Source organism: Phragmites australis, chromosome 9 (genome assembly GCF_958298935.1).
Source record: "Phragmites australis chromosome 9, lpPhrAust1.1, whole genome shotgun sequence".
Taxonomy (NCBI): domain Eukaryota; kingdom Viridiplantae; phylum Streptophyta; class Magnoliopsida; order Poales; family Poaceae; genus Phragmites; species Phragmites australis.
Window position 1 is genome coordinate 4761495 of NC_084929.1, and position 16531 is coordinate 4778025.

The 16531-nt window shown below is 44.6% G+C and overlaps 2 protein-coding genes across 2 annotated transcripts; both read right to left on the minus strand.

Moving 5' to 3' along the window:
* Positions 1-50: 50 nt before the first annotated feature.
* LOC133928497 (GDSL esterase/lipase At1g09390-like) lies at positions 51-4564 on the minus strand. Its single transcript, XM_062374845.1, has 5 exons — positions 4080-4564; positions 1521-1706; positions 1250-1404; positions 874-1135; positions 51-721 (listed from the first exon to the last, which is right to left on the minus strand). The coding sequence occupies exons 1-5, from the start codon at positions 4489-4491 to the stop codon at positions 474-476; spliced, it is 1263 nt and encodes a 420-aa protein (XP_062230829.1). The 5' UTR covers positions 4492-4564; the 3' UTR covers positions 51-473.
* A 6285-nt stretch (positions 4565-10849) lies between these two features.
* LOC133928498 (GDSL esterase/lipase At1g09390-like) lies at positions 10850-16082 on the minus strand. Its single transcript, XM_062374846.1, has 5 exons — positions 15464-16082; positions 12344-12529; positions 12061-12215; positions 11726-11996; positions 10850-11525 (listed from the first exon to the last, which is right to left on the minus strand). Exons 1-5 carry the CDS (start codon positions 15870-15872, stop codon positions 11278-11280), a joined length of 1269 nt encoding a protein of 422 aa, XP_062230830.1. The 5' UTR covers positions 15873-16082; the 3' UTR covers positions 10850-11277.
* Positions 16083-16531: the final 449 nt, after the last annotated feature.

Consider the following 16531-nt stretch of genomic DNA (forward strand, 5'->3'; position numbering starts at 1 on the left):
AACGAGGGACGCCAATGAAGCGTCTATAACTACTGTACTGAAAATAGTGATGAGAGGCCAAACATGCTTCATTGCTTGATAAAAGACGAACTGAAACAAGAGTCATGTCAGTTTGAAAGTTGATGTCCACCTTTGCAGCGGTAGAGACGAAACTATCATACATCATTTTTGTGTGTGCTTTACATCTTTCGTTTTTTCAAAATAAAACAAAGAAGATGCATCATCTTTGGGAGCTTGTAAGGACCACAAATTGTCTATATACGCACGTAAGGTACAAAACTCTTTATACTCGGAATCACAAAATCCAAAAAGACACCCAACTTTTACTTTGCCTTCTGTGTACAAGGAGTCAATCGATGTCAAGAAACAATCAGCTGCAACACCTCCATCAACCACAACAGCCATCCTCTGAATTCATCTTCACCATTACCCATCAATCCACGAATCCGGAGTTCATGACTCACTGATCGGCATCACGAACCTGACGTTTTCTTGGAGCCGCCATTGACCAAGCTTGCCAGCTTCACCCTGGGCTTGGAGTACTCACCACTCATCGCAAGCTTGGCAGAAAGGCCACTGCCGAAATCTGTGAAGTGCACGCCATCCCAGCTGATCACCTTCGATTCCGGCTCACATAGGTCGCCGCAGCCAGATTTCCCCGGGTTGAAGTTGTACGGAGGCCCGCCGTTGCCGCAGCACACCATGAACGGCCACTCAATCCCTGACGAACAAACAGAACATAAGCGAATTCGGATGCGACACTGGAGACTGAACAGTTCTTAACAATGACAATTCTGAATGCATGAAATTAGTAGAATTTCTGGTTCTGAAAGATGAATACTGAGGAGGACCTGTCATTGTTGTTGTTCATACCGTATTTGGTGTGGTTTGCAACGAAGTCGTACTTAATGGCGAACATGTCGGTGTACACGATGGCGGCGTTCTTCAGGTGGAACCGCATGTCGTCGCAGAGGCTGCTCAGCTTCTTGTTGAACGCCCGCGCAGCCCGGTTGACGCTCGCGAGGCAGCCATGCGCGTCATGCTCGCCCTTCTCCTGCACCACCACCGCCGGCAGGCAGCCCAGGGCGCCAGTGCCGTGTATCCAGAACTTCCTCGCGCCGTTATCGTACAAAATCTGAACTTTGCCAAGAAATGCTTCGTTGTCAGTGTACACTGACTGCAATGCAATTTGTCAAACTGAAATTTTCAATGGGATGATTTTTACGAACGCGTTGCGCGTGCCATTTACCGTGATCGCATTTCTGATCTCGCCGACGATCTCTGTGAACTTCTTGTCCCACTTATCAGATGGTGTGTGCGCGATAGCAGAGACGTCATTGTGGCCAATGTCCATCATGTACAGAGCGTTCTCAAACCCCTCCTTGCTCACCGGGCCTTTCAGTCCTGCAAACACATTACATTCATCATCACTCTTGTTCAGAATTCAGATTTGTCTTCCTGTTCTAACGAAAATTGGGAGTACAAATATGGTGGCATAGATCTTCTGTGCCAACAGCGACCTCGTTTGAAGAGCTCAAGGGATCTGTGCTTGAAGTAGACGAACTGGTCGATCTGGACGTTCAGGGAGTAGGGAGAGACACCGTGCGTCACTGTGGAGCCAGCCATGGCGAAGTTGACACCATTGCTGTAGTCTGAACCAATTCCCTTGAGGTATGGATTCAGTTCACGCGTGTTCAGGCTCTCACCTGAAAAGATGACCTTAAGTAATGAGTAAAATTAAGAGATGGTTAACAAGTTTGAACTTTTAAACAATATGGTAAGAGTGGACTGCAATGTATCAATATTCTGTCACAGACAAGTGCTCTGGTTTGAAAATTTTACATCGGTGTTCAGACCTCAGAATATTTTACTACATTGTTGTTCAGATTATCACTATTTGACATCGGAAATTTTACACTGGTCACTATAATTACACCTGCCATGTGCCATTTCAAAAGAAAGACCTAGAAAGTTGCTAGTGTATTCTAGTCGTTTTACCATGTCTTTGGACGGCTTAACAACTAAACCTTGGCCCAGACATTACTATCACAAGGATCTGCTGCACTAATTTGAACCTCAAAAGGAACAATAGGTATGCAGAGTGGTGCTACATTTCATATCATGAACAGATAATACACAAGTGTCCCACCATGTGCATCTAAGATCCCAACCACATATATAAAGATATGATGTTTGTACTTGAGATCATACAAAACAACTTGAAGAATCGACCTTTTCTAATCACAACACGGAGGCAATACAAACGAGTGAATAGGTTTGTAACATTATCCATTCCATTTATATTCTAGATAAACAAAGTTCGACCAGGAAAATATAACTGACAACAATATATGTAATATAACTAACAAGAATATATGATTCTCTGCATCCTGATATTATGTACGAGCACTAGAGATCATAGAACAGTCAAGAACCATGTGGCTGGTAGGTTTAACGCTCTACCTGCCATCGCCAATGCCATGCTCAAATCACGGTGTTAATCGCAGTGTCCGGTGCGGTGCTAACTGTTGACCCAGCAACTTGCTCATCGGACAAAACAGGAGTACAAAAAACCTAAACAAGTAACTATCATTTCGAGTTGTGATTGGAGTAATCTTCTGTACTTGTATTATCCTTTTGGTTTGGCTGGATCTGGTCCAATCTCTTTTTGATGTACATTGAACTGTAACTTAAGAACTTTTCATTAGCAATATCAGGTGTGTTTGGTACTCTGATCCGGGTGCCGGAGAAAAAAAAAAGCATGTTTTTTCTTGGGATTACAAGGATGACGCACATGCACATCACACTCATAAATGCATAAATACGTTCCTTGTCGCACCCCTATACATAAACCGCTAAAAAAACTCAGATGTGTGTAACTCATGGGCACTAAGGCCATCTCCAGCGAGAGAGGCAAAGCCGATCCGCATCACTGTGCTCTAGTATTGTGCCGTCCTTTTGCCAATCCACCTGTCCTATATCAATCTCCAGCAACAGCAGCCATTTCGGCTGCAATAGGGAAGTGAGAGAGGAGAGAGGGACCGCATTTTTGGAGGAGGGAGGAGGCCGTATTGCTGTGCGACACTGTTCACAGCAGATGATCGTGGGTTCAAGAGGAAATAAAAAGTAATAAAAAGTAGAAAATAAGATAGCTATGAAAAATAGGAAAAATAAAAGATATTATAACAATGTTAAGTACTATTGCAACAGTGTTAAGATAGTCTACAATTCGTGATGGATGAAGTCACAGCTTCAGCCTCCACCAACCATATGCTGGTTCGCAAGAAATACGCCTAACTGTGACGTGCCGCGCCGGAAATTTACCAAGGCACACTTTTTTAGACCAAGAAAGCATCAAAGCAAGCTGGGCCTGCTATCCCTACCCTTTTCTTTTCTTTGCCTATTTCTACCTTCACGACCTTGTCTGCACACAGAAAGAGGCAGGAAAGCACAAGAACCAGTCTTCTCAAGGACAGGTTTGCTTCGACAAGCAAGGACATTTTTTTTCAGTCAGAACCCTGCAGTTAACATAAATTAACAGGCCAGCCATGCCCAGCTCTACAACTAGCAAGTCAAGCTTACAAACCATAGGGTCTCTCTCTCCTCTCTTTTTGTTTCCTCCCAATTGGTGAGGGAAAGAATGGAAGAACGCATATGAGGCTACTGCTTCAACCTCCGAATAATGCCATTTAAAAAAATCAAAATAGTTATCAAAATAGCACATGTTGACATGTTGTCGCCTTGACTGAGTGAAACTTCTCTGAATCTAGTTAAACAATCAAAATAGAGCATGTTCTTCCTCGCAAAAAAAAAAAAAAAAATCGCGCATGTTCAGAGAACAGGGGTTGTCACAGAAGAGCAATTTTTGCAGGAATTTCACAAGAAAAGGTTAATTCCCGGACGAAATCCTCGCGTTTGAATTTGGGAAGTCCCCTATGCACTTAGCACTTCCAAATTGCAGCAAGCACATAACGATAAATCTGCTTTTGTGCGCAATTAAGTCCTCAGCTAATTGGTAAATTGCAAAAACTAAATGAGTGGCGAAATGACGGAGGAAGTGGTCAATTAATTGAACTCACAGATGAAGTCGACGATGACGCGGCCGTCGGAGAGGCGGCCGGTGGGGCGGTGGAAGTAGGTGCGGCCCTCCGGCGGCATGATCCGTATGCCGCCGGCCGCCGCCACGCCGCCCGTGTCCGAGTTCGAGTCGCCGAAGTTGAACAGCACCACCGGCGGCCGGTGCTCCTGCTGCTGCCTGGCGGCCGGTGGCGCGGGCGCCTCCGGGTCCACGCCACTGCTGTTGCTGCCCGCGGCGGCGGCCACGGAGCCGAGATTCTGGCGGACTGCCACCATGGCCGCCGGCGACATGAAGGCCAACGACAGCACCATGACGGCCACCACCGCCGCCGCCAGCACGCAGAAGTACTGCAGCGGCAGGCTGATCACCTTCCCGCCACCACCGCCGTTCGCCCCGTTGGTGCCGCCTGCCATGGCGGTCTCTTGGAGCTCTTGCCTTCTTGGTGGATATTTCTCTCTAAGACTCAACGACGGTGGAAAAGTATATGCGTATACATTACGGGACAATCTTGGTGCAAATAAGCAAATGATGGAAACATGTAAATATCGAATACCGTCTGTCTGATTATTTTTTAAAAGTTATGATTGATCCTATCATCTCACCAATTAAGTGATTATTTTATAATATTTCATAGTTATATATGGATTTTATGCAAATTAATTTTTTTTACGGGTGGGATGGTAGAATTAATCATAGTCTTTAGATGAGGACTAGATAAAATAAATTTACTATTTATACGTTTACATCTATTTACTAGTTTGCTACTATGCAAAGATTCTAATTTTTTTCTTTCTTTTTTTCAACCGGATGTATCTCAATTATATAAAATATAAGTCGGTTCTCATGTCATCTCTTCCTATAATCTTCTTCTATCTAATAAAAACTCTAAAACTCAAATAATTTACTCACTTTGACCTTCTATCATTCTTGAGTCTCCCCGCCTCATTACAGGCTAAGAATATAAGACTCGTTTTACTACTAAAATAAATAAAGTATTACGAAAAAAATAAGTGAATAATCACTTCCTCTTTTTTCGGATCTCATATAAAATAAAATTATAGCATCACTCCCCACGTATTCGTTCGGCGATCTGCGTCTTCATACCTTAAGTCTGTGCTTGATGTTATCATATCCAATATTTATATTTTCGTTGCAATGCACAATCACATATTTAGTGTATATATATATATAGTAGTGCTATTTTACATCAAAAGTGTAGAATAACTATTACAGCCGCCCCCACCCACCCCTCCATGTCCCACAGGCCCTCGCCCACTCGCGCCCCTGCGCGCACTCGCCATGTGTGCCACGTGCAGTCGGTGATAGGGAGAGAAAGACCGTAAATTAGTCAAAATGCTTCAAAACTCTATTCATTCTTTACTCTTTCATAAATTTAAAAAGTGATTTTATAGAACTTTTACAATCACGCTAATTTTTTATTAATAGAATAAATAAGAGAGAACCTATTTTAACTAGTTCCAACTAAAAATCTCTTACAAATTTTAAATGAAAAATTCTCAAATTTGATTATTTTTATACTTCACTTGAATTTTTAGGGCGTAAAAAAAGTATGTGAGTGCAGAACCATATGCATGTATTTTTTAGCTAAAACAATATGCATGCATGTATACATGAGACATGATTTTTTTATCTCAGTATGGCAATCAAAGAAGTCACAACAAAAAAACAAAAATTACTGATGAGTACATAATACTTACACTACTAAACAATTTAACTTGTAGTTTAATAGACATTAAGTAGTTTTGAAGTTTCATTAATTATGTAGTTAACGAAAGTTCAGTAGTTCTTAGTAGTTCAATAGCTCTTAGGAGTAAAATTAGCTCAACATCAAATTATTGAGTATTGAATATCTAGCTACCGACAAACATAGAACTACTAAAACTACTAAATACATAACTACTGACTAACTTAAAACTACTAAAATTACAGAATATATGAGGAATACTGACTAACCTTGAACTACTAAATACCTGACTACTGAAACTACTAAATACCTGAGGACTACTGACTAACCTAGAACTGTTAAGGATTACTAACCAACCTAAAACTACTAGATACCTAAGGACTACTGACTAACTTAGAACTACTGAAACTATTATATACCTGACTACTGACTAACTAAAACTATTGAAACACTCCAACAGACTAGTAAAATCTCACTCTCCATATCACATTTACCTATATTTTATTCGTAACGGTTAGCTTTTTCAAACGGCTATAAATTATTCAGTAGTTCTTAATAGTTCAGTAGCTCTTAGTAGTAGAATTAGCTCAATATCAAATTATTGAATACTGAATATCTGACTACCGACAAACCTAGAACTACTTAAACTAATGAATACCTGACTATTGACTAACCTAGAACTACTAAAACTACTGAATACCTGAAGAATACTGACTAAACTAGAATTACTAAAACTATAGAATACCTGAGAACTACTGAATACCTATGGTAGTAACATAGGAAGGTTCAGTAAAATGTTTCAGTACACATAGGGTTGTGTCAGTAAACGTTCATGTTTTCCCTTTCTTTCTCACATCATCCATAATCCCCAGTGAGCCTCAATGAAATTGGTCGCTAGTAGAGTGCCAACAACACATACTACACCATATTAGTAAATTACATAATCCATGTAGCTCACGGAGACTACACCATCTTGTAGCCCAACTCTAATTCTACAAGCGCAGAAGTTTTATGAGGTCGCATCCCTCCGATCCCAAGCAGTGGAACTCATAGAGGTTTTCCTCGAATGATTCCTAGCGAGCGGACGTCGTCATGATCGATTCCCAATGTGGCGAAATCGGGTATCAGCGAGCGCAGATGGAGAATGAAGAGGTTAGCTGGTATCTGGTTTGATAGGGAATGGGTCAGTCACGAGGGATGGTGGGGTCGCTAGAGAGAAGCGCACACACGGCAGGGCGTGGCTCGCCGAAGAGGGGAGTCGTGGCCTGGTGGAAGTCATCGGAGAGGGGCTAGACACGGGTCAGAGAGCGAAGCGTGGTTAGGCTTAGGTGGAATGACGCGGCCGGTCAGATGAGGTGTCTGATTAATTGGGTCGGGATAGAGTAGAGAGCATGGAGCAGGTTGAGTCGAGTCAGGAGGTTGGGTGTGGTTGGACAATAGTTATATATATATATATATATATATATATATATATATATATATATATATATATATATATACTGTATATATATTTTGCATGTATGTTCACTGTAGTTCATGTCTGCGCACACCTCACAAGTTGTAACTCACAGTGTTTCGGATTGTAACTCACAGTGTTTCAGGTTGTAATTGGAAAAATGCGCGCAGAACGAATAACAAGTTGTAACTCACAGTGTTAGCTTCTCGTGTTGCAATTATGTATTTATGGACGTGAAGTTGTAACTGGTCTACATAACAGGTTGTAACTTATAGTGTTTCGAGTTGTAACTGGGGGATGTGCGCAGTGCGAATAACAAGTTGTAACTCACAGTGTTAACTCATGTCCAGAAATATATAATTGCAACACGAGAAGCTAACACTGTGAGTTACAACTTGTTATTCGCACTACGCATATCCTCCAGTTACAATCTGAAACACTATGAGTTACAACTTATTAGGTAGACCAGTTACAACTTCATGTCCAGAAATACATAATTGCAATACGAAAAGTTAACACTGTGAGTTACAACTTGTTATTCGTACTGCGCACATCCCCCAGTTACAACTCGAAACACTGTGAGTTACAACTTGTTAGGCAGACTAGTTACAACTTCACGTCCATAAATGCATAATTGCAACACGAGAAGCTAACACTGTGAGTTACAACTATTATTCGCACTGCGCACATCCCCCAGTTACAACCCGAAACACTGTGAGTTATAACTTGTAGGGTATGCACAGACATGAACTACAGTGAGCATACCTGCAGAATATACATACAATATATATATATATATAGTAAAGATTATAATTTCTTCCTTTCTTTTTCTTTTTCTTTTTTTAACCGGATTAGTGTGTGGAGACATGGAGTTTACTAGTTAGATATGGCCATGGAGGTGATTGATTAAATATCTTCTTGAAGAAAATGTGCGGTTGTGGATGGTTTAAGACATACTCCCTCTGGTTGCAAATGTAGATCGTTTTAGTCTTCTCAACTATTCTCTAAATATAAGTCATTCTAGAACTTCTATGTATTTTCTCTCTCTTTTGTTCCCGTCTTGCCCTTGTTTAATAAATACTATCACTCTCACAAATGAATGAGTTATCTTTTCCAATACAGAATAAATGAAGGGCAACAAGGTCATTTGATCTACTTTCTTAATCCTTATGCACAAGTCTAAAACGACTTACATTTGCAATCGAAGGGAGTATAATTTAGAGAATGTTCAAACTGGAGTTTTATAGAAATTTCACATGAAACAGTTTAACTCTTACGAGAATGGTGAAAGACTCTCGTGCTCCGAAGGGGCTCTAAATTTCAGCAAGTGAGAGGTCATGTCATCGAATTAGAAACAAATATCCTAGAGGAAATTCACCCATTTTTTGAAAATTTAAAAGTTTGGTCACAGGGTTCAGGAGGCTCACGCGTGGGTGGGTTTCGGCATTTTGCATACCGGCCCGGGTCACGTTGGTGACGGCGCGATGGCGATGCACGACGTTGGTGCTCGCCGATGCACGCTCCTCTACCCTTCTGGGCTGCCAAGCTGCTTGAGCCGTCGTCGAACCCGCTGCTGCTCGTGTGCTCTGCGGCTTGGTCGTGTGAGGCGTGTTGTCGTGCTCGCCATCAGTCGGGGGGGTTGTGTTGCTTCCTGTCTTGTCTATGCGTGCTTTCGTGCGTACTTTTGCAGGCGGTCCTGGCCGTACGCGTCCTCGGCCCTGCATGCATGAGCCGCGTCGCCGGTGACCATGCCGTGTGCGCACCCTGTCGTTGCGTTGGGCTGCCTTGGTCACCGCGGTTGCTGTTGGGCTGCCATCACGGCTGCTGCATTGTTTCGACGGTTGTTGCCTCTATGCTCCAGTGCGCTTCCGCAAGGCCTGTGGCTCTGGTGTGTGCCTTGCTCGTGCCGTGTTCCACTTCCGCTACTCCTGACCTCATGTTGTTCGCCCATCACGACCTCTGCTTTTGTTGTTCTCCTCCCCTTTGACGATCTTTCTCCTTTCCCCAGATTTGGCCCGTGGGGTGCTTAGCGGGCGGTGATGACGTGGGCGGCGTTTGAGTGTGGTGTCAGTGGCTTGGCTTGTTTGCGCGATGGGAGATGGGGAGCTACAGGCAAAAGCCTAGCCTGGCTTTCCGCCGGTGCCAACGATGGTGCGCTTTTGGGCATCGCTGACCTTTTTGAAGGTGTCGTTGTGGTGCCTCCCCCTCTACCTAGAGGAACTTTGCGGGTGAAAACCCATATCCGGGTTTCTGGATGGGCGGTGGTGGCATCTTCGATGTCGTGCGCTCCTTAGAGATGTCGTCTTAGAGTTCCTTCCACGTGCTTCGCCACCTAGGTGCTGCTTCATGCTTCATAGTAGTCGTCTATCTTGGATGAGAGGAGTTTTCTATTTGAAGTCAAAGTTGCTACGTCATAGTGACGTAGCTCTGCAACGATGATAGGCGGCAGGCTCCTTCTCGCATGTGTCTAGGTGATCGCTGTGTCTTGGTGTGTGGCGGTGGTTTGCCTTAGGCGGTAGTCCCGGCCGCTTTTGGTTGTTGTCAGGGTTTTGCTAGTTTTTCCTTCTAATAAACCGTACGGTTGTATGGTTTTCAGACTCGATTTTTCTTATAAATTAGGTCAACTCTATTCTTTTTAAGTGAATTGCAGGAACTCCCCGTCCTTTTCGAAGGTTCTTAAAAAAACTATAATTGTTGAGATCGTGTGTTAGCTGTTTACATGATTATTGGAGGAGGGAGAGGGTGTTGACAAAGCAGGAGTGACGGCGGCATGGCTTGGATTTTCTAGACTTTTTCAGACGAGGAGACGGTGTGGCCATGTCATCTGGTTGCTATTTTCCTCTTGCCCAGTCACACATGACACATGCATGGCATGCTCGTATTGACTTATTTTTATGTCCGATCGGTATTGAATTATAAATATCTGTATTTTCATTTTCTGTATGATCCAAATTTTTTTGTGATGTTTTTGTAGTGCTCCGTTTGTTTCTAGGTATTCCCTGCTGAAACAGAAAATGCATATATATTTTTAATAAATGGATAAACCCATAATTAAAGAAGAGAAAAATAAATAAATTTCCACTGTCGGTCCATCGTGTGAAGTTACAGTATACATATATGTAACCAAGTAAAAAGTCCAATTTACTCTTCATGTAAAACACCCTGGAGTGAGGAGAACTGTTGAGTACATAAAGCTCAATAAAAGTCATACCAAGTAATATTTTGCTAATTTATGTGTACCTTGGCAAGGTTGCAATTTGTTCAGTACCTGGTGCCCTCTTCGCTTTCCTCTGATCAAAGTGAGGAGCATATGGAACAGCAACCAGAGAGTTCTTGTCTGAAACGTGGCCAGACATGGCCAGGCCTGGTCCTGACTCCAAACTCCACACATATCTCACACTTGGATGCATCTTCCTTTATTATTGGTCAGTACACCAAGTAATTGCATGTCTCCATTATGGTTCAGGAACCTACCCCTTAAGCATTTTTAGTGCTTTGGTTATACATTTTCACTTTTTCAGTAGACTCTGTTTTTTTGTACTTTTGTTTTTCCCTTTTGGACGTGTCACACTGATGAGAGTTCAAAAGCATGAAAACTAGAACCCTGAAATTTATCCCACAAATTGGTAAAAGCATGTTATATATTCATCTCTATTTATTGATCCAAAATTCAGAAGAAAAAAATATACATGGTACAACCACCTTCATCTCCATGTAACTAGGATATACATACACCTCAATTGTACAAAGAGGAAAAGAAAAACTCAAATCCCATCAGTCCCCAATGGCTGTAAGAACCTCAAATTAATGGACTTTGGGGGGTCAGTTCTGTTAGTAGTTGTGAACGGGCTCACAGCCCGGTGGCAAAGTCCCAGGGAGGGACCGAGCCTGTCGAGGGTTTGAGTCTCCGGCCTCACACAACCCTGCCTCCAATGAAGGCCGTGGATGGGTCCCACTGTTAATTTTTTTTAAGTAGTTTCATCTTCATCATCCTTGTGACAAACCAAATAAAGTGATAATTAAGATGTTGAATCACCATTAATCATCGGATTTTGCAGAGCTGACCAGGCTGACCAGCTTGATCCTGGGAATGGAGTATTCACCACTGAGTACTTTAGAAGCTACTATGCCATTTGCAGCATCTGTGAAGTGGACTCCGTCCCAGCTTATGAACTTGTCGCCAAGCTTACACAGGTCCTTGTCTGAAGTCATGCAGCTTTTCTTGGGGTCGTAGTTGTAAGGGGGACCTCCATGACCACAGCATGTCATCAACGGCTTCTCAATCCCTGAAAAACGACACGAAGAACCGCATTATTGATCTGGGAGTTTAAACCGACGAATAACGTTGTCGTAGTTCTGCCTCTGATTTGACTACTCGTAGATTTCAGCATCAGCATGACAATTGCGCATTTTTGGCGGATAGAGAAGTATCTTTTTAGTTACAGAATGATCTGCTAGGCAAAGGAACACTGACGGATTAACTTACCATATTTCGTGTGGTTGGCAACAAGATCATACTTGATAGCAAACATATCCACAAAGACGATCGTCGCCTTTGTCAGTTGCAAGCGCAAATCGTCCAAGGCTTCACTCAGCAATGCATTGAACTTCTTGCAAACGTTGTTGATGCTTGCGACGCATCCATTCTCATCGAGACCGCTGTCGTCACCCCTCGGCATAGCAAGCTTCTGAGGCATGCATCCCAGCGCTCCCGTCCCGTGTATCCCAAACTTCCTGGCTCCATTCTTATGCAATGTCTGCAGTTTCACAAGGATTAGATAAAAAGTAGTAATGCACATAGGATTTGTTAGTAGCCTTTACCTTAATAGCTTTCTTGATTTCTGCAACTACGGGGGAAAGCCTTGCAAGCATTTGATCATAGGGCAAGTGGAGAACACCATTTATGTCGTTATGCCCAATGTCCATAGTGTATAGAGCTTTCTCAAAATCTTGCTTATCAATTGGGGCACTCTCACCTTAACCAGAAATCAACAAGTTTTGTCAGTTCAGAAAACTGCAAACAAAATGAAGTCAAGCTATATTGCCAAGTTTATGCTCTTTCATTAAGAAGAAACTCTGAACAAATCAAAAGCAAAGAACAAACCTCTCTCGATAGACTCCAGGCATCTTTCTTTGAAGAACAGGAACTGATCCAGCTGCACGTCCAGCGAAAACGGGGTGTCCCCCGGCGTGGCCGTCGATCCGGCGATGGCGAAGTTGACCCCGTTGCTGAAGTCCGAGCCCAGCGGCTTCATGTACGGGCTCAGATGGTGCGTTCCCAGGCTCTCACCTGAACCAGAATGTCACAGCAAAAAAAACATGACACCGTCAGACCACACACAACTCAGACATCCAAAGTCACATTCTGTACTGTAATGATACTTTCAGCTCAAAAACATGGAAGTGCATATGAGAGACAGCACATGCATGGGGCAGGTTGCACCAGATGCCAAAGACGCTGCAGTACACTTCACCGACTCCTGCTTAAACAAATGAAGTGGTCCTGGAGAAAAAAGATTCCAAGTGTGTACATACCAGTGCAGTTGAGCTGTTAGAGTGAGAGGCAGTCGTGGATTGTGAAAAATAGCTTACAAATTGTGAATTGTAAAAAGCAAGATTGTAAAAAGTTGATAGATGTTTGGTAACTTAGATTCTAGGAGGGTTGGATTGCTGCTTTTGGATGTTAAAAGTCTATAATGCCATCAGCTGTTTTGGGTGCTCTATTTATCCTTTGTAACACGTTTCACATTCGGTCAAACTCGATGACTATGACCCCGGTATTGAAGTAGCACAACACTTGAGTCCGGTTCGGGAAGATGGAGACGTACTCCGGGTGTCGCCAGAACGTGTCAGTGAAGTAGGAGGTGAAGTTGGCGTGGTAGTACTCAGGGGACGCGAGGGCGGCGTCGAGGCCGAGGTCAGTGGCCCAGAGGCGGGCAAGGTCGTCAACTAGGAGGAGGTAGGAGTCGAGGTAGAAGACGCGGGAGACAGAGCGGGGCTGGTTGAGCGTGCGGCGGAGACCTAGTGGGCATCAAAGCGGTGGATGGTGGCGGGGAGCGTGAGGAAGGCCGCAGCGAGCGTGCGGTAGAGTGAGGCACGCCAGGAGGATGAGGAGTCAACGAAGTGAAAGGCGATGGACTCTGGCAGGCGGCGTGGCGAAACATGGAGAGGACGCTAGCAAGGGAGCCTCGCAGGTAGGTGGCATCCAATGTCATCGTGATGTGGATTGTCGGTGCGCCGGCGCATGCCGTACTGTTGCGGAACGTGAGCGCCTCTCGAAACTTGAGCAGCTCCCCGCCCCCACCCCCAGCTGTCTCCGCAGCTGTGCACGCCACGACGAGGAGGACCACATCAAGGACGAGGGCACCACGCCGTGGAAGGGATCCTCCGCGTCGTCAGCCACAACAGGGATGCCATTAGCGCCGGCAGCCGCAGCTCTCAAGCCATCCTTGAAGGTGATGGCGGCGGTGAGTTCCGGGTCAACAGGGTCCATCGGGTCAAGGGGCAGGTGCTGCCTTAAGCCACACCAGAGAGGAGAGTGACAGGGGTGGGGGTCGGGTCTTGGGTGGGATCGATGGGCAATGGTAGGGTTGGGTAATTTCAGGCCAATTTTGATGGACAGTTCAGTAAAATAGAGTTTCATAATATGTGGAAAGCTGAGAGAGAACAACTTATTGGATTACAATAACCCAATATGTGGATTGTTACATTGTGTTGTGCCCAACATTTTGACTCGAGCATACACTGTATGGCTGTTGAAGGTGTTCAGTGTAGTGGTCACTATTTCTGGAAACCATGGTGTGTTGTAGTATTGAATTGTATGAAGGATGTAAAAGGTAATATTAGATGCAAATTGATTTTCTTTTTTGGCTAATCTGCCGTTCGTGGGGGCCCAGCACCCAAAGGCAATGTCCGTCTAATTCTGAGGCGCCTCTGAGCATGTAGGCTGAAGAAAATCCCAAATTGGCCCAAACATCTGAGTGGCACAAGCTCCATGGAAAAGCATGCACATACCTAATCTGAGTGGCACAAGCTCCATGGAAAGAGCGTATCAGTCATCGCCTTCCGATCCATAAGAAAAAAAACATTTTTTTGGGCAAAATAAAAAAAAAAAATCGCAAAACTTGGCCAAGTTGGATTAGTTGAATTTTGCGCAAGCTTGGGCAGTTGCAGACCAAATCAGGGTGGCGACCAAGCAAAACGATGCGATGCGAGTGACGACGGCGAGACGAAGCAAGCAGCCAAATCCCAAATGGGTAGGGCGTGATGAGATTGCTGCTGACACAGCAACCGACGCGGTGGCCAAACCAAACGGGCGGGCCGGCCGGCGGGCAGGCGCGCTGTCCCATCCACCGCCTTTCTTCCATTTGCTTTCCACCCAAGGAAATCAACTCGAACACAAGGATGCCTCCCTTCGCTTCGCAAAACGGGCAAGGTTCATTTCGCTTCCATTCCAATCCCCGGTGCAACACTGTCGTGTTGGTAGTGATGTCGATGTTGAAACAAACAATAAGGGGTTTAAGTTTACGGGGATGTCTGTCTGGCTGCGTGCCTTGTTAACCCCTCAGAAAACGCTCCATATCTCTTGTTTTCAGTAGGCGTTGTATCAACGCATTTGTGTGGTGGTGCGTGCGTGCTGTACAGGGTTTTAAAAAATAGAATTCATTTATTTATTATATTATCCAACGGAAAATCTGACAATGTTTTTTTGAACGCAGGAATTTAATCATAAACACATTCTCCAAGTGAAATGAAATTCTCGAAACAAGCTTTACATCTCTAGTCTTCAGCAGACGCTAAGTGCGTATAGGGTTGTGGATGGGTGTACACGTCTGCGTGCTGAATGGTGGTTTTTCAAAAAAAAAGAAAACATGGCAGGCGATTCATTTATTTATTATATTATCCAAGAAAATCCGGCAAACGCGGGAATTTAATTGTAAGCATTCTCCCAATGAGATGAAATTCCCGGGTTCGAAATACCAAGCCATCCCAGATTTATTTATTGGAGTCCTGCTTATTAGTATGTGAGTTAGCCGGCAAGCAGTGGAGGTGCATTTCAGCAGACCAGTGGAGGTGGAGGTGGAGGTGCATTCTGACGGCTAATTAGCCTACTAATCCCTGATTACCACCACTAATCCATCGGTTAATTGCGTGCACATCACATCCCCAGCAAGCAGAGTGGGGAATGGAATGGAGGGGAACGGAATCGACGGGGGGCACTCACAGATGAAGTCGAGGATGACGCGGCCGTCGGAGAGGCGCCCGGTGGGGTGGTGGAAGTAGGCGCGGCCCTCCGGCGGCGCGATGCGGATCCCCATCACCGCCGCCACCCCGCCCGTGTCGCTGTTCGAGTCGCCGAAGTTGAACAGCACCACCCCCTCTCCCTTGTTCGCCTCCTTCGCCTTTCCCCCGGCGCTCAACGCATCCCCCACGGCTTCCCCGACGCCGCCGCTTTCGGCGGGGGTCGCGCGGACGACGCTGCCGGCGGCGGGGCCCGGCATGTAGCGCAGCGTGGTGAGCACGACGGCCGCGGCCACCGCGCCCATCACGCAGTAGTACTGCACCCGCATCGCGCCCATCCGCTTCAGCACCCCGCCGTTGCCGCCGCCACCACCGTTCATCGCGCTCACCATGGCCGCCTGCGGCTGCGGCGAGGCCTCTCGCCTCCGGTGCCCCCCTCTCTCTCTCTCTACCCCGCCACTGCTTCCAACTGCGCTAATGACGTGGCAGCCTATCGATGCGCGTTTTCCCGCTCAACGTGTGTGTTTACAATCATATTATATAGAGCATGTGTAGCCTCTTTTGCAAACGCGGTAATTTTCGCCGAGCACTATTGAAACTTGGCTTGCTCTATAAAATTCTAATCTTGTTGAAATTCTAGAGCTCTAAACATCCTTTTTTATGTCTTTTGGTAAAGCTCTAGTTCCAATTTTTTTAATTTAGTTATTTCTAGCTTTAAGAATTTACGGAGCTGGAGGTATAGATATATACATGGTATCTATATCTATACTTTATAAAATAGATGAGTTCTGATAAATTCGAATGATTTTTATTGTACATCTTATACGATCAGACGATTAAGAATCAAAGTTGATTCCGTGTCTTCTTTCCTTTTCTACCCGTCAAATTAATTATCCACTAATTTAAAAACATCAATCAATATACATACTAATTTGGAAAACCGTGTCAATTTGAAAGCACTTATTACGCGACAATCAATTCTCTCCACCTCACTTCTTACGCATTATTATTGATTTTATGTTTGTGTAACACGTGTATAGTTGCTAGTTTG